The sequence below is a fragment of the Sorex fumeus genome, unplaced genomic scaffold, assembly GCF_029834395.1.
Source record: "Sorex fumeus unplaced genomic scaffold, SorFum_2.1 ptg000177l, whole genome shotgun sequence".
In the NCBI taxonomy this organism is placed as follows: domain Eukaryota; kingdom Metazoa; phylum Chordata; class Mammalia; order Eulipotyphla; family Soricidae; genus Sorex; species Sorex fumeus.
This window is the reverse complement of record NW_026606234.1, coordinates 645,215-672,638: the sequence shown is the minus strand read 5'-3', so window position 1 is coordinate 672,638 and position 27,424 is coordinate 645,215. Positions and strand designations below refer to the sequence as shown.

Genomic DNA, 27,424 nt, shown 5'->3' with positions numbered 1-27,424 from the left:
TACCTAGAATTCACTGATTCCATGTCTTGAAGTTCTTTGGTCAGCAGGTGTGAAATATATGACTGCTATTTCTTCCTCTAGTCTCTCTGATCACAGACCAGTGATTGAGCTTCCCCATTGTGAGAACTCTGAAATTATCATTCGACTCTATGAAATGCCTTATTTCCCAATGGGATTCTGGTCAAGATTAATCAATCGATTACTTGAAATTTCACCTTACATGCTTTCAGGAAGAGGTATGTATTTAATGGTAGTATTTAGGGAAAGTTTTGGGGGTGGGGGATGCCTATTAAAATTAATTTGTTCATTCCCCAGAATTTTTCTTACCGGTAAAATGATAATCAGAAAATATTATCGCGGCCATGTGACCTCTTGCTCTCGGAGAACCTGGCAGGCTACCGAGAGTTTCCTGTCCGCTTCGCAGAGTCTGGCAAGCTCCCCGTGGAGTATTCGATATGCCAAAACCCAGTAACAATGATGGGTCTCATTCCCCTGACCCTGGAAGACCCTCCAATGTGGCACTTGAAAAAAATCTCAGGGCTAGGACAAATGGAGACGTTACTGGTGCCTGCTCGAGGAAATCGATGAGCAAGGGGCTGACAGCGATTATCAGTTGTAAGGCAACTGATAAGGAAACTGATAAAATTTTTAGGTAACCTTCCAAAAACCACACATTGGTCAAAAACTAAAATACATACACATATAAGCTGAGTTGTCAAGAAGAAAATTCTCAGTTCTTCAGAGTCTATTTGTTCCTCTCTTAGACACATTTACAAGTGAAAATATCTTGCTTCCCTAACCATTTTATTTTATTTTATTTTTTGTTTATTTATTTTTTGGGGGGTCACACCTGGTGATGCACAGGGGCTACTCCTGGCTCTGCACTCAGGAATTACCCCTGGTGGTGCTCAGGGGACCATGTGGGATACTGGGAATCGAACCCGGGTTGGCCGCGTGCAAGGGAAACACTCTGCCCGCTGTGCTCCAGCCCCATTCCCAACCATTTTATTCTAAAAATAAGATTTCTGAAAGGTGATATTACTAGCAGTTCTTGGTTTAAACACATGCATGCATGTGCATACCCACAGGCAGAAGAATAAATAAGCACAAATTGTAAATGGTGATGCAATGTTGGAGTGTTTCACTCAGTAGATTCAGACCATCTGACTTTTGGCGCAGGCAGTAAGATATCTGAGAATTTACAGTAAAAACAAATGTTTATAATGTTAGTTTGTCCTTCTAAAGATTACTTAATGCATCAAAGAGAAAGTATAATTTTTTAAAAAAACTGCTGTTATACAAGTGTTACTGACTTCTGGGGAAAAAAGACTTTGTCTTAGAGGCAATTCATCAACATATCAGAAAGCATATTGCATTAAACAGCTCAGGAAGTACACATTTCACCAATTTCTTTTTAAAAGTTATGAAAATTTTATGAAAAGTCATTTTTTTCTTTCTTAAACATATTGAATTTTCTAACACTATAAACCCCAACTTTATCTTAATTTATTGGTGGGGCATTTTGTTTCTATTATTAAAAATTATCTGTAAAATAGTTAATATCACACGTAGTACCTAAGGGTAAGGATCCTTATCACTAACAACTCCAATACATTGTATCGAAGCAAGCATTTCTTTGTTTCTCTCACTCGTGAGTGCTCAGGGTGAATGCAGTAGTTTCATCAGAAAGAAGTGGTATGATTGATAGAGCAGTTAGTTAATGATTATAGGATAACATTGGTTTGTCCTTTCTCCCTTGCTGCGGGGAGCTTAGGTTTATCGGGTTATGCCATTCACAGTGCTCCTGAGGCACTCCCATCCCCCGTGTTCATCTTTAACCTCTCCTCTGTGCTCTGCTTCCCCTATCTGTGAATCACGTATGTGCCCAGATCAGACCCTGTGACTTGTAAGGTCAGATTAGATCCTTCTAAGGACTCTGGATTTCATAGTTGTAAGTGAAATATTGCTTTTCTCTTTCCCTGTGTCCTTTGCAGTTTACTTTAGAGCAATGCCCTTTTTGTATAGACACAGGAAGACAGTTAATGCTATGCTTTTGTAACTTGGGAGTTAATTGACTCCAAATAATATTTACTCCTGGGCATCTGTCATAGTTCTGGACTTAAGCCTGTGTTGCCCTAAATTCCTAGCACCCCAAAAGCAGGGTCCTAATGACGGGCCTGGATGGACCCAGGGCACGCTGTAAGCTACCCTGGCATTGAAATGGGACAGGCCAAGTCCTATAAAACTTATAAGTTAAGAGCATGGTCATGGACAAATTCTGTCATGACCCAAAGAGAAGTGACTGGACAAGGACCCTGCTGGGGTTAGGGAGGACTAGTCTGGCCTGAGGACTGTGGTCTGGGATCCATAGTAAGGTGTCCTCAGGAGAGCCACCCTCTAAGCTTAATATATCTCTTACTGTGACCATGCACAGTGACTAGAAAGCTTATTAAGAAGTAATCTGAGATGATTGTTTATGAACTAAGGAAAGGAGAAATAAGTCCTTAGATGAAATATTCCACCCTTGAGGGATCTCCTAGCAGGAGGAGATCTTTGTCTTAGAAGAACTTCCTGTCCTCCCGGGATGGGAGAAGCATGCTGAAAGTAGACTCTAGATTGAACATGATTGCCACTCAATGCCTCTTTTGCAAACCACAGCACCCAAAAGGAGAGAGAGAACAAAAGGGAGTGCCCTGCCACAGAAGCAGGGTAGGATGGGGGGATGAGGGGGGTGGGAGGGATACTGGGATTAATGGTGGTGGAGAATGGGCACTGGTGGAGGGATGGGTACTCAATCATTGTACAACTGAAACCCAAGCACAAAAATTTATAAGTCTACAACTGTACCTCATGGTGTTTCACTAATAATTAAAAAAAAAAAAAAAGAAGAAGAGCTTCCTGGAAGGAAGGGCTTTCATATGTTGATTGTACCAGCTGACCTGGGTGTAGTTACTACCCCCAACTTTGGAGGTTGGTCTCTTGCCGAGGCAGCGAGACTGAGTGCAGGAAGACTAGCATGGGGGAAAGTAGGAGCCGGAAACGAGGGTCAGTGTGAGACTGGAATGGGTGCTCAGTGAGATTGGAGCAGGCGCGCGGGGAGAATGGAATAAACTGCGGGAGGAGATTGGAATAAACGGCAACCAATCACCAACTATCTTGGCAGTCCTGTTCCCTCCTTCATGCGACTGTTGGTGGCTGCAGTCCGGGGTGGGGACGCGGCCCATGGCCACTGAATGCACGTGGTGAGATAGCACCATATTCACATTTTTGGAACACATAAACGATGTATTTAGATCCACTTAACCTTCTTCCAGAGCGAGCTCTTCGCCCATACAGAATGTACTGGCGACAAGGCATCTACTTGAATTGGTCTCCTGAAGCTTATTGCCTAGTGGGCTCCGAAGCCTTTGACAGTCGCCCCGAGAGCTTCTTAAAAATCACTGTTCCTTCATGTAGAAAAGGTAAGGCCACGAAGAAAGAACTTGAGCACAGCGTTGTGGTTTCCTTTCCTCCCTTGCAGCAGCACCTGCTTAAACAAGGTACTGACGACTCTCCTTTGGGTTGTGCAGGCTGTGTGCTTTTGGGACAAGTTGTGGACCACATTGACTCCCTGATGGAAGAATGGTTTCCTGGGTTGCTGGAGATTGATATTTGTGGTGAAGGAGAAACTCTGTTGAAGAAATGGGCATTATATAGTTTTAATGATGGCGAAGAGCATCAAAAGATACTGCTGGATGACTTGATGAAGAAGGCTGAACAAGGTGTGTAGGGACCAGTGATAGGTGTTTTGTGGTGCCCTTTGGATGTATTTTAAGTGACTCCTGCCACATAAAATTATTCTCCCTTTCAAGGAACCAGTTGGAAGCTAACTACTTTAATTATCATAAAAGTTCAGAAAATAATTACATTTATTACCAGTTAGATACTAAAAGCTATACTTTTAGCAACACTAATCTCTAGATTCAGAAAAGTCATGTTTTAAGAGTTTGGAAACTGACTTAGCTGCATTAGCCTCATCTGTGAGAATGGAGACCAGGCAGGCTGCCTTGTAGAAAATGGTACAGGGACTTGACTAGCTGATGCCTGGGAACCACGTCCTGTCTGGCACACAAGACATGGGCGTGGATGTGCCAAGAGTGGACAGCAGAATCATCCATCACACATCAGCTCGCAGAGGCTGTTCTGAATTCTGATTCTGATGGATGAACCTAAATGAGTTTTCTTTAATTCCAGAGAAATACTAATTGAAAATTTTTATATGTTTACAGTGTTTCTAGAGGACAGTACTATTGTTCAGATACCTAGAAGGTGAATTAGAAATACAGAAAATTTACCATTAATTTTATTAGTCCAAAGCACAAATTTGTGTACATCATTAGTCATTTATTTTTTAAAAGGTTTATTTATGTGTTTCTCAGGAGACCTCCTCATCAGCCCAGACCACCCGAAGCTCACCATTCCAATATCTCAGATAGCCCCTGACTTGATTTTGGCTGACCTGCCAAGAAATATTATGTTGAATAACGATGAACTTGAATTTGAACAAGCTCCAGAATATCTCCTAGGTAACTATTTTTGTTGGGTTGAAGACAAATGTTAGGGTGGAGTATTTCTTTATGCTTTATAAAGATTCAAATACAATCATTATGTTGCCATATCTGTTAGTGTCTCCATATGCTTGTGCTAATGTTTCTCCTTCGGAGTGACATAGCTTGATGTCCTGCCATGTTACAGATAGCGATTTCCCTTCCACACTGTACTTGAGTCTGATGCACTCAGGTACGTCAGAGGAGAGGAGAGGGCTGCAGTGGGCAAACCCTTGTCCATGAGACATGTTTTCCCATTTGCCGTAAATGCTGGGAAGTGGAATCAGAGGAGGAAGATTGCAGCTAAGTAATGCAAGACTATAGGTAAAAGAGGAGCATCTCTTTGTGGTTAGAGTAGCAGTATGTTGTTGTTTTCGGTTTGGAGCCTCTCCCAGGGTTTTTCCTGGCCCTGCATTCAGGGATCACTCCTAGCAGTGCTTAGAGCACCCATAGGTGGTGCTGCGGGTCAAACCTGGGATGGCCGCATTCAAGGCAAGCAAGTGCCCTGCTAACTGCACTGTAGTTTTCAAGACAAATCTGAATTCTTATAAAATAGCTATTTTAAAAAATGGACTTGGGGACTAAAATTCAGAGGTTTTTATTGGTGATATTCTTTTCATTTTCATTTCATCATCCTGTTATTCGTCGATTGCCTCGAGCAGGCCCCAGTAATGTCTCTTTCATCCTAGCCCTGAGATTATATTCAAGGCTCTATAGGAGATTGAGACCCATCATTGTCACTGGTATTTGGCATATTTGGTATGCCACGGGGAGTTTGCCAGACTCTGCCGTGTGGGCAGGCTACATTCGGTAGCCTGCCAGTTTTTCCAAAGTAGGAATGAGATAATAAGATGTCATAAAAAGATGTCCTGATAAGACGTCGCGCGGCCGCGAATGCTGGAGCAATAGCACAGCAGGTAGGGCGTTTGCCTTGGTGATATTCTTGGGTTCTGCAAAGTCCTGAGAGTCACTGGGCTCATTTAATGTAAAATATTTGCAGACAATCCAAAAACTCAAGTTTGTGGAATATTTGTTATGAGTGTCTACATAAAATTTAAGTTTCTCCAGCAAATATGCCTAAAATAAGTCTGTTAAAACATTAATATTAGCCAAAAAATGTCCAAAATTGGGCCATGGCACCAAGAGGCAAATGAATTGCTTTGTGCCTCTTTTCCAGTTGGAAATTTACCTTGAACATGACTGACTGTTTTGGAGCTCTAAGGTAGTTAGTGATAGTGCCTACATTAGATATCAGATAGTGATAGCTGAACTTTCAGCTCTGAGCCTAGATCTCAGCCAACAACAGGCTCAATTAGCAAGTCTGTGTAGGCTGGGCTCAGAATCTATTCTCTCTGTAAGGAGTCTCATCAGACACAACTCCTAAAATACCCCTATTTCATTCAAGATGGATTTCAGATTTATAAAATCATGTTGAGTAATGTCTATAGAAATAGTATTTACAGAGCTAATTTTAAAGTGCTTTGTAGGATAACATTGTTTTGTCCTTCCTGCATAGCCTCAGGTAGCTTAGGTTTATTGGGCTACTCCCATCACAGTGCTCCCATTCCTCTGTGTTTTTCTGTCACTTCTTTTTTTGTGCTCTGTTGACTTATAAATATTGTTTTTCTCTTCTCCTTAAGTCCTTTGCATGGTTTATTCAGAGCAATGTCCTTTTTTGTATGGACACAAGAAGACAGTAAATGTTATGTTTTTGGTAGTTTATTGATTGGGTGATATTTTCCTCCTGGGCATCTGTTCTCTAGACCTAAGCCTCAGCTGCCCTTACTCCTAGCACCCCCAAAAACAGGGTCCCAATGAGGGACTGGATGGAACCAGGGCAAAGCAGTAAACTATGTACAACCCTGGCATCGAGATGGGCCTAAACAAAATGCCTAATGCTTAATTATAAGTTAAGAGCTTGGTCATGGACAAATGCTGTCATGATCCAAAAAGTAATAACTAGATTCGGACCCTGCTAGGGTTAGGAATGATTAATCTGGCCTGAGTGCTATAGTTTGAGTCTGTGGCAAGATGTTCCCAGGAAAGCTGCCCTACAAGTCTCAATGTTATCTCTTACTCTGTCCATACAAAAATAACTAGTATTAAGATGTTGATAGAATTATTGGACTGAGGAAAGGAGAAAAACACCTTAAGCGATATTTTGCCTTGGGCAGTCAGGAAGGGTTTTGGAATACCCCTAGTGCCCTTGAGCCTGGCAGTCAGGAAGGGCTTTCTTTCTTATTCTTTTTATTTTTTTTATTTATTGAATCACAGTGAGAACAGTCACAAAGCCTTTCAGTTCAAGTCTCAGTCGGTCATACAATGATCAAACACCCGGCCCTTTACCAGTGCACATTTTCCACCACCAAGAACCCCAGTATACTCCTCCCACCAACCTCCCACCTGTGTGGCAGATTTCCACTTTACTCTCTCTCTATGTTGATCACATTCAATATTACGACAAAAGACCCAACATTGTTATGTGGAATTTTCCCCAATATTCAGACCTGTTACAAAGATATCTTTAGAAAATTTGTTTTCTATTGCTGATTATAAAGAGCATATGATGTCGTGTGGCCACAATAGCAGCCACACGAATTTGAATTTTTGATATTTTAGCAATAAACCTAGAGGGATTACTGCCAGAAGTCCCTGGGTTCCAAGACTGGTATGTGTGCCTCTGGGATCATGGTCAGTCAGAAGCCAGAGGAAGGGATTTCTTATGTTGATTTGGCTGCCTGATTGGGTTTAGTGTCAGCCCAGAGTGCTGGGGAGTTGGAGAGACGAGAGCTGGAGAGAGTGAGAGAGAGAGAACAGGGCGGCAAGATGGACCTCGGAGAGACTAGCACGGGGGACAGAGAGAGAAGAATGTAGAAGAATACAGGAGCAGGCACGTGGAGAGCCCTGGCTGTGAGATGGAGGGCGGAGAGATGAGCGGGAGAGACAGGTAGAGACAGGAGTGAGGGGTAGTGGGAGACGAGAATGGGAGGCTCGGAGAGACTGGGGCAGGCACGTGGGGAGAATGGAAGAAACGGAATCTCATCAATCCGCTGGCTTGGCCCTCGTTTTGTCCACCATCTGCCCCATGACCCGGGCCTCCCTGGCTTGGCGAGCGGCCTGGGGTCTCCCCCAGAACCTGGGCAGCCAGAGGAAGAGCTATCAGGGCCTCCCCTTGACTGCCCCTGGAGATTTTATACAGTGCTTGAGTTTCATCTTAATTGTGTATATAGGGAAAGTAATTGTGTCATTAGGAAAATGTTCATGTGACTTCTCCCTTCCTCTAGTCCTATGTTTCATAAGCCCATTGATTCTACACTCATTTAAAAATAAATAAATTAAAAACATATAGACAATGTATTTGTAAACCTGGGATCTAGTGCCAACTTGAGCTGGATAATTCTTGGTGGTGGGGTGGGGTCATGTCCTATGCAATTTAGGGTGCTGAGCAGCACTGGTCTCTTTCCACCAAACAGTCTAGTATCTCCCACCAACCCCAGCCTTCCAGGTGTGACCATGAAAGTATTTGCAAAAGTTCCAAGGTTGGATGGGCTGGAAGCACAGCATATCCAGGTGTGTGTCTTGGCCCAGACACTCTGGGATTTCTGGGCTTCCTGTGGGCAGGAATAAGTTTCAGGCCTCTGAGCTGTCCCTCCGGGACAGTAATCAGTCTCACTAACAGAGCATGCTCTGACATGGCAATAAACCCATCCTGAGCTGCTGGAGACGCACCTGGATAGAATTGTCTGTGTCTGAGGACTAGGGCACTCTTTTCCAGAGAGCTTCAGTAGAAAGTGCTCCTGGTCCTGAATTGCTGGGCTGGGAGGCACCTTAGGGCCACCTGAGTTTCCCCCTTGTCACAGACACAGTGACAACCTACAATTTCTTCTAATGGGCAGTGACTCTCGGATGTAGGACTTCAACGAAGTCTCAGTCTGCTGCTCCTACTGGGAAAAGTGTGTGTCTTCTTGTGGTGTGTTTCTCCTTCTGCTCATCTCCCTTTTCCTTTATTGTGGATAACTGCCCATAGGCAAGTGGAGGTTCCAACACTCTGCCCCCTGCCCTAATCTCCCTACAGCATGCACACTCCCTGCTCTGACCCTTGAGCTTCTTGGTTTCTGCAAATGGTGTTTTTATGTTTGTTTGTTTGTTTTTTCAGAACCAATAGCATTTTCCATGGACTGGTTTTAAAAGTCATTTTTTTTTGAAGTGTTGCATGGACGGGATGGGAGAATACAAAACTGATTGTTTACAAATAAAATTTTCAGTGTGTTTATAATCTGGTAAAAATATGACATAAAAATCTGTCATTTTTGTCTCTAATACGCCATAACATATATTTAAATGTACTTATTATAGAACTTTTGAAAACAGCAGTACAGATGCAGAAATATTAAACACAAAATATCTAGGCTGAAGAGGCTTTTTTTTGAAGCCTAGATCCCCAATATCCCTCCCTCCTTTCCTTCTTTTATTTTCTTTTCTTCCCCTCCCTTCCCCTCCCCTCTCTTCCTCTCCTCCTCTGTGCCAGGCACTACTCCTGGCTCGTGCTAGGGACTGAGTAGGTAGCACTTCTAGCGGCGGACCATTTGGTGCTGGAGGTCAAATCAGGGTTGCTGCATGCAAAGGCGAATACCTTAGCCTGTGTCCTGTCTCTCTCCAGCCCTTCGAGGCACCTTTTTGCTTTTTAGAGGTACCAGAATTTAACACTGTATTTCATTTTTGATTTTTCCATAAGTTATATTCACAGATATCCACCAGCATGTTTGGAGAAACTCTATGAGAAACCCAAATATTGTAAAAGACCCACTCTCTGTCAGAGGAGAACAATAGTTAGTGGGTTGGCCATGGCTGGTCCTCAGGCACTGTTATTCAGTCCCTGCGGTTTAATGTGCACAGTGTGGAGGTGGGCACGAGGGGTGGGCTAGCAGAACAGGACAGCAGAGGAACAGGGCCTGGGGGCCTGAGATGGAAGGTGTTGTAGGGAAGTGCTGGATAATCTGGGTGTGAAACAGTCACTCTCACCCTCAGTTGTTTATTACTGACAGTCACGTGGGAAATAGGTAAAGGTAAAGGTAAAGGCCCTCCCGTTGATCGTCGATTTGCTCGAGCGGGCCCAGTAACGTCTCCATTGGAGACTTTGTTGTTACTGTGTCTGGCATCTCGAATACTCTCGGTAGCTTGCCGGGCTCTCCGAGAGGGGCGGAGGAATCGAACTTGGGTCGGCCATGTTGGCCGCTTGTAAGGCGAACGCCCATGGCCGGCTTTTCTTAGGACTTAGCTTTGAGCCCTTGAAGGCAGACCCAGACAGTGCTTTAAGCAGCTCCTTAGTGGATGTAAGACTCCTGTGGGGGAGATCTGGAAGAGCACTGTAAAGGTTTTTTTAAAAAAATTTAATTTTTGTTTTTTTCTTCACAGTTATAAAGTTGTTCATGACCGTCTTTCAGTACGTAATGTTCCAACACTGGCGTAGAGGGATTTTTGAGGACAGTGGTCAATACGGAATAATCTATTTTCAATATGAGAGGGCACTTCAGTGCCCTGTCAGGAAATGGATGTCAGGACTGGCAGGATGAGTGGGAGACGAGTGCCTGCCGGGGTAGTGTGGCTGAGCTGGTAGAATGCTCTCCAGTGTACTGCCCTTGGGCTTGACTCCAGATGGACCCCAAAAAGGAGTTGTGCTTTGTTTTCATCCGGTGAATGGGAGGGGGAATAGCAAAGGATGTGGAAGCAGTGACTTTTGATGAAAGGTAATTAAGATTTGAGGCAGTGTAGATCGGAAGCCCCAGGTCACAGTTGCGAGTGCAGAATGGAACCTAGGAGGGCGCGTGCTGCTGACGTGGAGACCGGAGATCACACATCCAGGGGAAGATGTGGCCTCAGTCGGGAGGAGGCTGACTGACAGAGCCATGTCCATAAGCGCAGAAAGACGGGACAACTAGAGGTGCGCTCTGGGTGAGGGGTGGAGAAGGAGGACTACGCCTAACTGAGATCCAGGAATAAGCATCAGATTTCTTCTTGGTCTGCAGCACAGAGACAACCGATGATTCTGTAGCGTTTCTGTTTACACAGATTAACTGTATGGTACTTTCTTTACAAAAGGTGATGGCAGTTTTGGATCAGTTTACCGAGCAACCTATGAAGGAGAAGAAGTGGCAGTGAAGATTTTTAATAAGCACACATCACTTAGACTGTTAAGACAAGTAAGAACTATATTATTTTATGACATTAAATTGTATATTTTAAGTCCCCTGAACTTTAGTTTTGAATGTATTTGTGCTGCTGCAAATATTAGCCACATTTCACACAAAGTGTCCTTGAGCTTAATAATGAAATCTACATTTTCTAATGTTTAATGAAATAAAATGTTTGTGTCTTTACCTCCTAGAAACAGAAGAAAAACTGTATTCTGAAAATTCTTGTTTCAGGCTTTAGATTTATGTATTAGATGTATTGAAAGAGAGACATTACTACTTTTGTGATCTTAGATTGTTAAAGAACCAGAGTTCACACATAATATCCATTAAATAGTTCTTGCTTCTTTTTTTTTGGGTTAAGGGAAAGATTTATAGTGGTATGCAGTGGGGAGCAGGGGCTGGGGTGGGGGGTGACAGCTCTGAGGCTTCAGAAGTGCAGGGCCTGGAGGCCCATGATTTGGACGTCTTTGACCTAGAGCCATTTGGGCTGAGCCTCTTTCTAATTCCCCATGTTCTCAAACTCCTCCGTATTGTTTTAGTAAAGCCCCACTTCTCAGAGGTGTGGATTCTGGCAGCCAGGGAACTTGAATTTGGCCCAGAGCAGAGCCTCATGTTCCCTGTTCTGCAGTTTGGTGCGGAGAACATGAAGATCTGGTCAGTGTGCACCCTGCTACTGCATCCTGGAACAGTTCTTTGTAGCGGACATTCCTATATGCTGACCTGTGTAAACTCACACAAGATAGGGCACAGCACCCACAGCGGCGGCTCTATCTCTCCTGCTGCCCGCGTTCCGTAGTCTCACCCTTCTCCCACCCCAGAGAGGTCGATGGCGATGGTCAGGCGGAGGAAGGAACGAGGGCCAGGCTGGTAGGTATTAGTCGTAGTTTATTCTGATTCTCTCCTCATCTCTCCTTCTGTCTCCGCTCCCATGCTACTTCATTCTCCTTCTCCATCCCCCTTCATCCTCCTCTTCCTTCTGATCCTCTCTGAACCTTGCTTCTTCCTTCTGCCCCCTGCCCACTCCTACAGTACAGTTAAATCCTCTCTCCATGAGGAATTGGGGAAACAATTACACATAGGTGTGGTCACAATCAATAGGGGTAGAGATCAACAGGGGTAGAAATCTTAGCCTCAGGGAAGACCGCTCCTAGGACAGATCCTTCCTCAGCAGGAGGACCCACCCTAGAGCATAATCCCATGGGCGTGCCTCTCCTCTCCTTGTCCGACAAGCATACAAGAATAATATAAATCATTTTGTATGGATACAGTAAGAAATATCTTAAACTTATAGAATTGCTCTCCTAGGGCCATCTCGATCTCAGACTAAGATGCTCAGGCCAGATAGTCTTTCCCACCCCTAGCAGGATCCTAGTCTTGTCATTACCTTTGGATCATGACAGCATTTGTCTATGATCAAACTCTTAACTTATAGTTAAGAATCGTGGCACTTTGGCCTGGCCCATTTCGCTGCCAGGGTAGCTCACTGCTTGCTCTGGGTCCATTCAGTCCCTCGTCGGGACCCTGCTTTGGGGGTGTTAAGAACTAAGGGCAACTGAGGCTTAAGTCGAGAAAGATGCCCGGGAGTGAATAATATTCAAGGTCAATCAAATCCTAAGTTACAAAGCATAATGTTAACGGTCTTCCTGTATCTATACAAAAAGGATATTACTTTAAGGTAAACTATTCATAAGGCATAAGGAGAGGAGAAAGGCAATATTTCACTCATACATATAAAATCATAGGTTTCTGGGAAACTGATCTTACAAATTAACAAAGTCTGATTAAGGGGAAAGCTGATTAACTGGGTGGGAAGGAGAGCATAGGGAAGACTGTTTACATGTAAACACAATGGAAGTGGAAGTGCTTCAGGAGCACTGTGATGGGTGTAACCAGATTGATGGGTGTAACCAGATAAAACCTAAGCTTCTTGTAGAGGGACAAAGCAATGTTACCCAACACTGACCCAATCACAGGCTTCAAACAGGAAAGTGCCAGGAGGGTCGTAGGGATGGTTGTCTGTCCCTGTAACTTTTGCAGTAAGGATATGCTACTCTGCGTATTCCTGCCCCCACTAATGGGAAGTAAAGTTATGAGAAGTCAGGGGGCTCCACAAGATTTCAGTGTCCACTATCTCAGCAAAAGCAAGTCCCTTAAATACATCCAAATTAGTCCCCCATTGCCCGCTCTATTACAGTATCTGTATGGAGTCACCTCTGTCACTAGTCTTCCCTGACTGCAGGAATGAGGGGAGATCAAGGGGGGAGGAGAGATCAAAGTATGGATTCTGCCATCTTAGTCATAATTCAACCAGAAATTTCAATTCTTTTATCTTTCTTTCACTTGATTAAATATTTTGGGATGTTAATCTAAATAGTCTCTGAGTCTTGGCCGCTGATGGGATTACACGGCGCCAGGGGGCCAGGTGGTGGGTGTGACCCCCGCCTACTGGAATTTGGAGGATCTGGGTGGAAGATGCTCGACTCCAATCCGAGTAGGCTTGGAGGTCTCGGCCCCGGAACCCGCGTGGCTTTGTCCCTCTGCCAGTACCTTCATGTGTGCGGAGAGTGGTCTCAGCATGGTGGTGGCTGGTCCTGGAGGTCTTCGGCTGCCGGAGCCCTGGTCGGGGCGGGGAGGAAAGCTCAACCCGCTCCCCTCCAAGGGGCCCCGGGAAGGAACACCCAGGCGCGGGGGCAGAAGACTGCACTGTTGTCGTCCGGGATCTGAATTTTATAGACTCTGAGTCTTGGCCGCTGATGGGATTACACGGCGCCAGGGGGCCAGGTGGTGGGTGTGACCGCACGACATCTTATCAGAGCTTTTTTTTATGACATCTTATTGTCTCATTCCTACTTTGGACAAACTTGCAGGCTATCGAATGTAGCCTGCCCACAGGGCAGAGTCTGGCAAACTCCCCGTGGCGTACCAAATATGCCAAATACCAGTAACAATGATGGGTCTCATTCTCCTAGAGAGCCTTGAATATAATCTCAGGGCTAGGATGAAAAAGACGTTACTGGGGCCTGCTCGAGGCAATCGACGAATAACAGGATGATGAAATGATGATGAAATCTAAATAAATTACCATCATGTAAATGTTAAAAGACACATCGTTTCAATAATTTTTTTTCTTTTTTGGTCCAATACCTGGCAGTGCTCAGAGCCTGCTCCTGGTTCTGTGCTCAGGAATCACTCCGAGTGGGGCTTGGAGGACGATATGAGGTCCTGGGGATCAAATTCGGTTTGCCATATGTTAGGCAAGTGCCTATTTGTTATATTATATTTCCAGCCCCAGAAATCACTTTTCTGAATAATGAATAAATTTTGTGGCCATGCTAATATGAAGAAAAGGATTGGTCCTCAGCAGACTTCTGGCCTTCAGTGTGTGAAGGTGGAGGCTCAGGGCCAGGGGTGGTGGATGAGCAGTGGGTGTCCAGACACTGACCCTTCTGGCCATATGGCGAAGTTGATTTAACCTATCAGTGGAACCAATGTGTACTGACCTTTCACTATAAATTCTGCTAAAGCAGCACAAGAAAGCACAGTAGAATTTAAAACCGAAACAAAGTGGAGTTTCAGAACTGGATGCTTTTTCCTGAAAATAAGGGAAATACAAAAGTTCTGTAAGAAAGGAGGTATTTTTCTGAACCCTGTCTCCCCAGAGCAGTCTGGTGGCTTTGTGGATGCCTTTTGGAAGGGAGCATGGAATGGACTAAGTTTCCCTAAAACGACTCTCATTTTTGCAGGAGCTGGTGGTGCTCTGCCATCTCCACCACCCCAGCCTCATTTCTCTGCTGGCAGCTGGGATCCGTCCGCGCATGCTGGTGATGGAATTGGCCTCCAGGGGCTCCCTGGACCGCCTGCTGCAGCAGGATGCAACCGGCTTCACCAGGACCCTGCAGCACAGGGTTGCCCTGCACGTGGCTGACGGCTTGAGGTAACTCCTGAGGGTGGTTTGTTGCTGCTGTGTAAGGACCACCGTGGCTCTGAACTTAATCTCAGGCTCTGGGAACAGCACCACCCACTAACATTGCGTCCCAGGAGCATACCCCAATCAGGGTGAAAAGCACCATCTCCTGTTCAAGCGGCTTGATTTGCCCAGGGTCTGCAGAGCTATGACCCTCACAGGAGTCGGTCTGAATGGAACTCAGACCTCAGAGCTTCTCCCCGCTTTGGTCTGCTTGCCCTAAACACATGGGGAGCTGTCGTAGTGGCAGGGAGGGCGTGGTCTGGCAATGGTTGCAACAAGGAAATCTTCCTGTGAGGCGAAGGGGCAAATGGGTCTGTGGATACAGGTGTCCGGCTTCACCCCTGCAGTGGCAGTGGTGCAGAACCTTAGGACCTGGGGGTGGGAGGGGAGGATTTCCCCTTTGTTCCTTGTGACTGTTTTCTGTCTGGTCCTTCCTCCACAGTCTCTCAGCGGTGACAGTCATGCATGCAGATGGGGCTCTGGGGAGGGCTGTTGCCCCACTCAGGGATGGCCCCTTACCTCAGTGCATCCCCCCTGCTCTGGGGCTTCATCAGGACTCTCCATTCAGCCCTGCAGGGCCCCACAGTGTGGCCCACCCCCCTGCCCTCTCCTGCCTGCCCGAGCCGAGCCCTCCAAGCAGGACAGCAGCCCTGGGTCTGTGCTGCCCATCACCCAGACACCTCCCAGGGAGCAAGGCCTGCCTTCTCCTCCCCAGTCTGGAGCCTGCATTGCTGAGCCTCTGTGAGGTTCCACGCATGTGACTGAGGTGGCAGAGAGGCTTAGCTCTGGCATGCAGGTCCAGGCCGAGGACACACTCGTGCCTCTGGGCCCTGTCCTGCTCTGCTTGCTCTCACCACTGCCTGGAGTTGTTTTTCCTTTTGAAGAATGACATATTTATCGGAGGTCCCAGGTGAAGTGCTAACAAGACCTTTCACCCTGCCCCATGAGCCTCCCCGAGAAATTAGGTAGCTGGAGGAGGGAGGGACAGTGGGCACTTAGCCGGCAGTGTGGGTTTCCTGGAAGAACTCTCTGTTGCCTTTCTCACACAGATCAACCGTGTTAGCAATATTTGGAGCCTACCCAGCGAGTAGATTTCCTTCCTGAATGAATACAGAAACAGTTGAAAATATAAAACTTATTAAATGAAACCAAAAATGCAGAGATTTGAATTTGGGTTGACATATCTGCTTTTGAACACTGGGGGAAATTGCATCAGTTTTATTTATATAAAGCACACAGGGCTGGAGAGGCAACACAGCAGGCAGGACCCTTGTCTTGCAAATGGCTGACTTGGCAGCCCTGGCACCATATATGCTTCCCTGAGCCCTGCCAGGCGTAATCCCTGAGCACAGAGTCAGGAGTAAGCCCAGAGCACCTTCGGGTGTGGCCTTCAAAATAACACAGTCATGTCTAACTTATTTCAAATCTGTTTAGGACCAGAGTGATGATGCAGTAGGTGGACACTTGCCTTGAATATGGGTTACCCACGTTTGATCCCTGGCACCACTCAGAATCTCTTGAGCCCAACCAGGAGGGATCCCTGAGTGCAGAGCCAGCAGTAAGCCCTAAGCACCACCAGCTGTGCCTAAGAAACAAGGGGAGACAGGGAAGCTGTTCGGAGCACTTTCCTTCCTTGGATTAACTCCAGGTCCTACATTTTTCTTATTTATTCCAACGTAAGCCTCAAACTGCTCACCTGTGAAATAAAAATAGTTGTTTTTTCCTTTTGTTCACCCCTGTTTGAAAGTTATTTCATCTCTGAAGTAACTTGTTCCAGTTCTCTGAAACCTCACTGTTCAGGACAAATCCAGCATTTTCTGATGAAGCATTAGTATTTCCCCCCTGTGATTTGCCTGTTGTTTTCTTCTCAGCGTCATACTAAGAAATATTGTGGATTTTATACCTTAAGAACCGAGTAGATTTAAGCCGCTTTTGATCTGCCTGAACATGGGAATTTTAAAGTTCACCCGAGGGGCTGTCTTCCCAAACGCGTTTCAGCAGGAGTGGTAGCAGCACGAGGAGAACAGGCATTCTCTTTGCAGTCCCGTCTCTTCGGATTGCCTGTGGACCGAGCAGTGTCCCTGTCATCCGCATGCTCCTTGGATGGCCCTCTGCCGTCCAGCACCTGCTCCATCTCTGAGCCCCCTGAGAGGCTCCCAGGACGGCGTCTGAGAATAGAGACGTCAGACGGCTGTGCCACTCCCCTCCTCATCTTTCCTGGTGCCTCCTCCGGACCTGCTCGGGGAGCAGAGTCACTGTTGCAGGATCCCTCTTATGAGTTTAAAGAACACGGTTTCGTAGTAACCCCGAGGGTGATGATAATTAGAGAGACTAATTAAGACCAGTTCATCTTCAGAGTGTTTGGCAGTGTTCATTGTCACCTTATATATAAATTATAGCTGTCATTCTCAGTAAGACCAGATATGCACTTGCTAATCTGTCAGACGTTTTCTATTCTATTGAAGGCTATTAAGATACATTTCTTTCAGATTGCATTGTATAATCAAACGCAGTAACTAACGCAGGCACTTTTCCTTCCCTCTGACATTATTTCAAATTAACTTTAACTATTTTGTTTAACCTTTGGGGAGAAGTTTTCTACAAACATTATGAAAGAGGTATGCATTATGAAGAAATTGGATGCGAGTCAATGCTGCTTTACCTGGCTTTAATGTTCTTCTTCTTAATCTCCCAGCTTTTCTCTTCAGTAGAGCAAAAGTGGCTAATGGGCTCTCAGTAAGCCCTTAGCAAATTTCTTTCTCAAGCCCATTACTTTCTGCTAAGGTCAACTTCATTAGTACGTTTGTCTTATTTTTCAGCCGGAATTTTGTCTAGTGGCATGAATGGGCCTAGTGTGGAGCACACAGCTGCCGGGCATAGGAGCCGGGTCGATGCAGCTCACTGACTCCTGCCTTGGACACTCAGGCTGTGAGAATCTAGAGCGTGGCTACCCCTTGGCTCCTCATCCCTCTGGTGGTCCTTGCCTCTAGGGAATGGAATAAATGTTGATATGGTGCAGACCAAACCTCAAAGCTGAAAGCACACAGTGGATTTAAATTCACCTTCAGTGACTCCTTTCAAGGGAAGCCACCTGGAGAACACAGAGCCGTGAGATGGGTGGGCGGGCCTGGACTCTGTGGGCACGTGAGGAAGGCAGGGGGCGTTTGTGAAGGCCCCTACGCCATACGGACAAGACCGGGTTGAGATGAAAACTTTACCTTGTTTCTTATTTTACCATGTTTTTATTCCTATCGACAAGGTCAGCCATAAGCAAAGCTTTTACTATCACTCAATAATACCTTTTGCAAAATGCGGGTTTATTTATTCCAACTCTCTTGGAATACAAAATATTCTGTCTTACCCATAATTTATAATAAAATTGGACTTAAAATAATTGTATCTTCAAACATGGAACGCTATTAAGTTAGAAAAATCACTATAGTTTTATTTATTTTTCGAAAAGCACAATGCATTTTCCAAAAATGTACCACAGAGAGAGTATACGAGTAAAGGCATTTGCCTTCTTTATTGCTGACCCTGGTTTGATTCCTAGCACAACATATGGTCTTCAGAGCACCATCAGAAGTAATTCCTGAGCACAGAGCCAGGAGTAAGCCATGAGTACCATTGTGTGGCCTCCAGACAAAAACAAAAACAAAAAATCATTGCCATCAAAAGAAATGTTCATATAAAAAGAATACAGAGAATTTTTAAAAAATGGTCATAAACTTCCGTAGGCTTTAGGAATATCAAAGCTAACAAATGTAATTTTATAACAAAATCCTCTCCATTTTTATTTCAGTGCACATTTAAAACCAAAAACCAAAAACTGTAATAAATAGACCTCAGAAGGACTGGTCAGTGGTTGGAAGCTTGCCACAAGTGTGTGTAGGAGTGGAGGGCAGTAAGGATAGAGTTGTGACAATGACAGTTGGAAATGATCACTGTGGACAAGAACTGAGTGCTGAAAATAAGCAAAGGGTTACACATAATAACCTTTCAGTCCCTGTATTCCAAGCCATAATGCCTCCCCCAAAAAGGCGGGTGTGTGTGTGGGAGAGAGAGAGAGAGAGAGAGAGAGAGAGAGAGAGAGAGAGAGAAGAGAAGAGGAGAGGAGAGGAGAAGAGAGGGGAGGGGAGGGAGAGAGAGAAAGGACAGGGAGAGAGAGAGAGGAGAAGGAGAGGGAGAAAGAGAGAGGTGGTGTCTGCCATAGAGGTGGGCGAGGGGGTGCTGGTGGTGGGAAATGCACCCTGGTAAACGGACAGGGGTTGGAACATTGTATGACTGAAAACCAATTGTGAGTGACTTTGTAACTGTGCATCTCACAGTGATTGAATAAAAAAAATAAATGAGTTAAAAAACTTAAGTAGGGGTTCTGGAGTGATAGCACAGCGGGTAGGGCGTTTGCCTTGCACACGGCCAACCTGGGTTCGATTCCTAGCACCCATATGGTCCCCTGAGCACCGCCAGGAGTAATTCCTAAGTGCAGAGCCAGGAGCAACCCCTGAGCATCGCCGGGTGTGACCCAAAAAGCAAAAAAAAAAAAAAAAAACAAAACCAACAACAAGAAAAAACACAAGAGTAATTGTGGAGGGGTCTGAGCCTTCCTTTGAAGCCCATGTTCAGGCAGGTGGTCTGCAGTCTCAGCCTGTCAGAGGAGGCTGTCCTTACCCCACCACCAGCTGGCTGTTTCCACAGCAACCTGTTTGCCGTGTTGGACTGGTGTGTTTGCCTCTTTGTATATCATCCCTTAACTTGGAGAGTCTGTTCCGCAGAGAGCTTCTTGGTGTTTTTCGTAGATGTATGTTGTTGAGGAGATTACTCTAAGAATTTTCATGATATAAGCATAGTCTAACAAACAATCCTGTTGCCTTCTGACAGATACCTCCACTCAGCCATGATCATATACCGGGACCTGAAGCCCCACAATGTTCTGCTCTTCACCCTGTACCCTAATGCAGCTGTCATCGCAAAGATCGCAGACTACGGGGTTGCTCAGTATTGCTGCCGGATGGGCATAAAAACATCAGAGGGCACCCCAGGTGGGTGACGGGATGACTCAGCTCCCCAACCCATCACATGGAACTGAGAGTCATTGTGGGAACAGTTGTGGTCTTGATCCTTGTGTTCTTTATGGGTAAAACCAAAACACCAGCTGAGGTAATTTTCCAGGGAAACAAGAATATTTGATATCAGGTTATTATTTCTTTAGGGACCACAGCTGGTCATGTTTGGAATGCCAGGAATAGAATGGTGCCAGGGATGAAACTTGTATCTCACACATGCCTGTTACATGACAGCTATCTCCATGGCTTGAACTGTAGTTTTAAAGTTGGATTTTAAGGGGCCAGAGAGCTAGTACAGTCGGTAGGGCACTTGTCTTGCCTGTGGCCAAACCGTGTTTGGTCCCCAGCATCCCATGTGGTTCCCCAAGCCCTTTTGGGAGTGTTGTGGCCCAAAAACAAAACAAAAATTAGTAAAGTTGTATTTTAAAAAGCATTCGAACACTCCAAATGTGGTTAAAATAGAGAGCACAATTTTTTTTATTAGTGAAACACCATGAGGTACAGTTGTAGACTTACAATTTTTTGTGCTTGGGCTTCGATTATACAATGATCAGATACCCATCCCTCCACCAGTGCCCATTTTCCACCACCATGGATAATATCCCCCCACCCCCGTGCCCCCATCCCCCCTGCCTCTGTGGCAGGGCAATCCCCTGTGTTCTCTCTCTCCTTTTGGGTGTTGTGGTCTGCAAAAGAGGCATTGAGTGGCAAACATGTTCAGTCCATAGTCTACTTTCGACATGCATCTCCCCTCCTGGGAGGATCCTCCAAACACCCTTTATTTGGTGAGAGCACAAATTTTAATCTAGGTTCTATTCATACTTACCTAAAAATGAGGGAAACCAAATTAATGTTCATAAACTGTTTTCATAACTGAATTCCCAAAGAGCTTTGAAAAGCCCAAAATTATTACTTCATTTTATTTTTAGAGGGATCTCCCACACAGTGCTCCTGGGGCCCTGGGACTGCTCCTGGGGGCACTTGGTCCAACTCTGGGAGCCTGAGAGGTCGGTGCCGGGGTGGTCAGAGCTGGGGCCCTGCAGAGTGACCCCTGGTGCTGCTGTGGGGTGAAGGGCATGGACGAAGGGCCCCTCGCATGGACTCCAGCCTTCTGAGCTATCTCCCCACGTCACTCTACCCCAGAGATTTTAAAAATAATATGATGGCAGAACCTCCTGTGGTTATTAGAACCCTTAGTTCCCACTCTCAGTGCGAATATGAGTGACTGCTTGTGCGGCTGAGCTCCGGGCCGGCCCGTACTGTCCTCTGCAGAGCCAGGGGGCTGGGCCCCACTTCTGGGCATGTCCAGGAATGCATCTGCTCTCTTTCAGGTTTTCGTGCACCAGAGGTTGCCAGAGGAAATGTCATCTATAACCAGCAGGCTGACGTTTACTCGTTTGGCTTATTATTGTATGACATTTTAACGACTGGAAGTCGAATAGCAGAGGGTCTGAAGTTCCCCAATGAGTTTGATGAATTGGCAATACAAGGAAAATTACCTGGTGAGTTCGACTTTATCTTTAAAGTTTAACAATAAAATCACTTTTGATACTCTCAGCTTCACACCCAAATAATTCGTTGCAGTTGCACACTCAGTTCAGTTCACAGCTGGTACGTACATAGTACGGGGAGTTTGGGGGGATATCAGTCGTCGATATTCTGATTGAACGACAGTTCTGCTGTGTGGGGGCCTGACTGTGTGGTGCACCTTGGGCGCTCTGCTCCATACCTGGGCAGACCCCATGGTGCTTGGATTCCTCGAGGAATCCACCTGCAAGTGTTCAGGAGTGTGTGCTGTCAGGCAGGCCAGGAGCATGCAAGGCAAGCACTTCAAGCCCAGGACTATCTTTGTGGCTGCTACATGAATATTCCGAAATCCTGGGACATGTTAATAAAAATCAAACAGGAAATATAACAACTTTAGGATTTTAAAATCAATCTCATTAAAATGTAACAGCTTTAGGATTTTAAAAACTATCTCAAATTAATTTGGATATATTTGGCATTATATTATGAATTCCCAGGAAAGCAAATTGCTGCTAGAACTGTTCTATTATGTGTGTTCATTAGCTTGAAGCCTGTTCATTATTTTTGAGACAGTTCACATGTAAGAATAGCAGTTTGAAATCTTACAGTTTCTAATAGTAAATGTTAATAAGAACCAGTAAATTAATATTTAGTGAAATCAGATATTATTTAAAAGTTGCCTTATATTTGTTTGTATTTAAAATAACTTAACCCAAATAATTGTATTTAAAATATTGTTATCCCAAAGGAAAGAGAGAACAAAAGGGAGTGCCCTGCCACAGAGGTGGGGTGGGTTTGGGGTGGGGGAGGTGGGAGGGATACTGGGATCATTGGTGGTGGAGAATGGGCACTGGTAGAGGGATGGGTACTCGATCATTGTATGACTGAAATGCAAGAATGGAAGTTTGTAAGTCTGTAACTGTACCCCACAGTGATTCACTAATAAAAAATTAAAAAAAATAAGTGTTAATATTTTTAGTACCATCAAATGCCTAGTGAGTATTTAAATCCTCCCAATTAGGTTATGACTTTTGTTCACTCACTTGTACTTTGCTTAAATCAGGATTCAAATAACATTCATATTTTGTAATTGGTTGTTATGCCTCTCGGGCTGGAGCGATAGCACAGCAGTAGGGCGTTTGCCTTGCGCGTGGGCAGCCGGGCAGAACCGGATTCAATTCCTCCGCCCCTCTCGGAGAGCCCGGCAAGCTTCCGAGAGTATCTTGCCTGCACGGCAGAGCCTGGCGAGCTACCCGTGATGTATTTGTTATGCCAAACACAGTAACAAGAAGTCTCAAAATGGAGACATTACTGGGCCCGCTTGAGCAAAATTGATGAACAACCGGAGGACAGTGTTTGTTATGCCTCTCAAGTATTTTCATTGTTTTTGTTTTTTTGCTTTTGGGGTCACACCCAGCATTGCACAGGGGTTACTCCTAGCTCTGCACTCAGGAATTACTCCTGGCGGTGCTCAGAGGACCATATGAGATGCTGGGGATCAAACCTGGGTCGGCCGCGTGCAAGGCAAACGCCCTCCCCGCTGTGCTATTGCTCCAGCCCCCATCTCTCAAGTATTTTTAGATATGCCTCTTGACCTTTGCTTCCCCCTCTCGTATTTAATGAAGAAATTGGTCCACATCCTATAGAGCACTTAATCACTTAACTTCCCCTTAGTCGTCGATTTGCTCGAGCGGGCGCCAGCAACGTCTCCATTTGTCCCTGTCGCGTGCTAGTGTAGCCCAATGGCATCTGTTCGCTCCGGGAACATGAAGGGCCTCAAACCGATCGTTCATGATCTTGACGAAGAAGTCTGACCATCTGGAAGGTGGGCGGCCACGTGGTCTTTTGACATCCCGTGGAATCCAGTCAGTAACAGCTCTGGTCCAACGGTCGTCTTTAAATCTCATTACGTGACCAGCCCATCTGATTTTCGACACCTTGGCAAATGAGACAGCGTCCCTGATTCTTGATCGTCGATGGATGTAGGAACTCCGGATTCTTTCTCTCATTTGAGTGAAACGTGATATTCCAAGCATAGCTCTTTCTATTCTTCTTTGGGAGACCTGAACAGTGTTCTCATCTTGTTTGCGTAGGGCCCAGGTCTCTGAGGCATATGTTAATGCAGGAAGAACAGTGGAATCAAAGAGATGTGCCCGGAGCTGGAGGTTCTTCATCCTCTTAGCTATTTTTTCGACGTTCTTGAAGGCGTTCCAAGCCGTTCTCTTCTTCCTGTGCAGCTCGGGTGCCAGGTCATTTGTCATGTTGACTTCTCGACCTAGGTACACATAGCTGTTGCATTCAGAGATGGTCGTTCCATTGAGAGCGAATGGGGTGTCAAGAACGAGGCTGTTTCTCATAAACATTGTCTTCGTAAGATTCAGCTGTAGTCCTACCTTTCCACACTCACGGTCAAAGTCGGCCAGCATTTGTGCCGCTTGGCTGATGTTTGGTGTTATTAAAACAATGTCATCAGCAAAGCGGAGGTGGTGTAGTTGCCGACCATCTATCTTCACTCCCATTCCTTCCCATTCCAGTCGTTGCATGATGTTCTCGAGGGTGGCACTGAAGAGTTTCGGTGAAATGGTAACACTCTGCTGAACCCCTCTCTTGACATCAACGATCACTTCTTTGTAGAATGGTGAGATCCTGGTAGTGAATCCGCGATACAGCTCACGGAGGATCCTGATGTATTGGGCTTGAATGCCCTGATTGGCTAGGGCTTCAATGACCGCTTCCATCTCAACAGAATCAAAGGCCTTCTTTAAATCAATGACCGTTAAACAGAGCGGCATCTTGAACTCCTGAGAAACCTCAATGAGCTTGGTTATCGTGTGGATATGGTCGATGGTGCTGAATCCTTTGCGGAACCCTGCTTGCTCACATGGTTGTCCTTCATCTAGTGTTCTGCCAATCCTATTTAGGATGACTCGAGTGAACAACTTGTAGATGACAGACAATACGCAGATCGGGCGATAGTTGCCAATGTCATGGATGTCTCCCTTCTTGAACAGTAGTACGGTCCTGCTGGTTTTCCATTGGGACAGAACCTTGCATTCAGACAGGTAATGAGTGAAGAGCCGAGCCAGTGTATTGATGAGTACTGACGGCAGGTTCTTCAGGTGTTCAGGTCTGACCTTGTCTGGGCCGGGTGCTGTTTGTTTCTTTATCGACGAAATGGCGTGTCGGATTTCGGAAGGGAGAACGTTGGGAACGACATATCCATCCTGTGGAATTTGGTATGTCGGCAAGAGGACATGGCTCTCGAAGAGATTTGAGTAGAAGTCATGGATACTACTTCCACTACCCAGCCGTCGCCACACTCCAGGATGATTTCCGGACCCGCGCGGCTGCTTTGCGGCCGCGCGACACATCATAAGACACTAAATACCCATCTTCCGGAATTGTCGTACCATATTTGATAGGGTTCAAATATGGTAACACCTACAAGGGTGATTAGAGGTCGCCCCAAAAGCCTCTTTCCCTCTCAGAAAGACTGGCAAGCTACTGAGAGTATTCCGCCCGCACGGAAGAGCCTGGCAAGCTATCCATTGTGTATTCGATATGCCAAAACCAGTAACTACAACTGGTCTCATTCACCTGACCCTGAAGGCTTCACCAACATGGCAGCACTGAGAAGGATGAGAACGGAGAGGCCGACAAAATCTCAAGGCCGAACTAGGCTGCCACAACGAAGGAAGACAAAAATGATCGTCTGTACTTTCAATGCACGTACACTAGCATCAGATGCATCCATCGAGGACCTGATGGTACAAGTGCGAATGATCAAGTACGACATCATTGGTCTGACCGAGACAAGAAGGCATGAATCTCACCATGCCGTTTTCGACACTGGAGAAGAATTGTTCCTCGGAACATGCAATAAAAGAGGTGTTGGAGGCGTCGGTGTCCTTGTCAACACAAACTTGTCCAAGAGCATTGATTCATTCGAATGCCTAACAACCCGAATCGGACGTTTACATTTGAATAGATGTGGCTCACTGCCTGTAGTTTCTATCTTCGTTGTCTATGCACCAACATCTCATTATGATGAAAGAGAAATTGAGAAGTTCTACATGGAGCTAGAGAAGTTCTATAAAGAAGACCACACCTTCTACAAGATCATTGTGGGTGATTTTAATGCCAAGATAGGACCGAGAAGATTAGCTGAAGAACTTCACATCAGGACCCATGGCCTAGAATGGAACAAACAGGGTGAGAGACTGTCTGAGTTCATCATGTCAACCAAGACCATTCATGGTAACTCACAGTTCCAGAAGGCAGAATCTAAACGATGGACATGGGAGTCTCCCGGTGGATGATTCCACAACGAAATAGACCACATCATATTCAATCAATGGTTTTGCCTGCCTGATGTCGCTGTTGTCCCAAAATTTCGAACAGGATCGGATCACCATCTCCTTCGTGCAAAATTCTACTTCACAGAGCGGGGAGAAAGGGCTGCAAAGTTCAAAAAGAGAACTCCCAGAATGACCACCAACTGGGAACTCTTTGGTACTATTGCGGCAACATGGGAAGATGCCATTGTTGACAACATTGACGAGGAATACGATCGACTGGTTCAGCACCTCCATGAATGTGCGAGGAACGCCAAGAGAGAGATAGCCACAAAAAATCGCCTATCTTCGAAAACTTTTGAGCTAATTCGCCAGCGTGGTTTGGCGCATGCCTCAGGCAACCACAAGCTAACGTCCGAGCTCGCAAAGCAGTGCAGAGATGCGATCAAGGAAGACCTCAAAGAGAGAAGAGCAGAAGTACTGGTAGATGCGGCAGAAGCCGGGAAAAGTATTCGTAAGGCCCGCCTGTCCTTCGCCAACTATAAGACCACGATGACTGCCCTCCGACGTCCTGATGGATCCATCACATCCTCCAGAACGGCAATGGAGAAGATTATCCTATAGAGCAGTCCTGTTTAAAATGCAAGTCCAGGGCCAGAGAGAGAGTACAGGAGGTAAGGCATTTGCCTTGCGTGTGCTTACACTGTTCAAGTTCTACATCACATGTGTATGGTCTCTGAGCACCACTCAGGATTAGCACAGGGCACAGAACCAGGATTAGCCCCTGAGCATGGCCAGGTACGGCCCCAAAACCTAAACCAAATCCACAGAATACTAGTCCATAGGGTACTTGCTGCCAAACCATGCTGAGATGAATGAGTAGCGCGTGATCAAGTGTAAGTCTGATGCGTCCCTCACCCCCGTGTGTCGCTCAGCTGATAATTTTGTATTATCCATATCTTCTTATCCCCATCCTCCCTCTTTCTCCTCTCCTTTGTTGGGATGACTGGGAGTTGCACGCCAAAGCACCAGCTTCGGTGCTCCCATGGTCCAGCTCTGCTGTACACAAGGAGTCTCACTTCTGGCTGTGTCTCTTGCTTCTTGGCCAAGGTGCTCCCTGAGGGTTTTACTCTGTTTTAACTGTGGTGCTTGCACACATGCCGACCCAGAGGTGGGAGCTGTTCACACTCTTTTGTGATGCTCGTGAACATTCTGGTTGTAGTGCTCACAGGAACATGCCATAGAATAAAACTTTCTTGAAGAGAGAAGCATTGAGATGACTGATATTCTAGTATATGCACCTTCTTTTTTGGTAGACCACTAATATGCAGGGTGTTAGCCAGCCCTGGCCTCTCCTAGGACTGCCTTGGAGTGTATGGTGATGATTGCATTCCTATAAGGGGGTAGGTGCATGACGTTATTAAGTTCCTTTGTTCCACAGAAATGCTGTGACTTGCTATTTCGAGTTAGAGGTTAGATTTAGTTCGAAGCCAACTTTGGTGAGTATACTTGCCTCAGGTAAAGGTAAAGGTAAAGGCCCTCCCGTTGTTCATCGATTTGCTTGAGTGGGCCCGGTAACATCTCCATTGGAGACTTTGTTGTTACTGTGTTTGGCATATCGAATACGCCACGGGGAGCTTGCCAGGCTCTGCCGTGCGGGCGAGATATTCTCGGTAGCTTGCCGGGCTCTCCGAGAGGGGCGGAGGAATCGAACTTGGGTCGGCCATGTTGGCTGCGTGCAAGGCAAATGCCCTACCGCTGTTCTATCACACAACTTATCAGTTGGTCT

General features: G+C 45.8%; 1 protein-coding gene across 1 annotated transcript in view; it reads left to right on the top strand.

Moving 5' to 3' along the window:
- The window catches only part of LRRK2 (leucine rich repeat kinase 2), a 157,749-nt gene that overhangs the window by 93,609 nt on the left and 36,716 nt on the right, over positions 1-27,424 (top strand). The window contains 8 exon segments of the mRNA XM_056107813.1: positions 82-236; positions 3,315-3,461; positions 3,570-3,761; positions 4,419-4,565; positions 10,686-10,786; positions 14,524-14,714; positions 19,629-19,789; positions 21,145-21,315. Coding sequence (XP_055963788.1) covers positions 82-236; positions 3,315-3,461; positions 3,570-3,761; positions 4,419-4,565; positions 10,686-10,786; positions 14,524-14,714; positions 19,629-19,789; positions 21,145-21,315 — 1,265 coding nt within the window.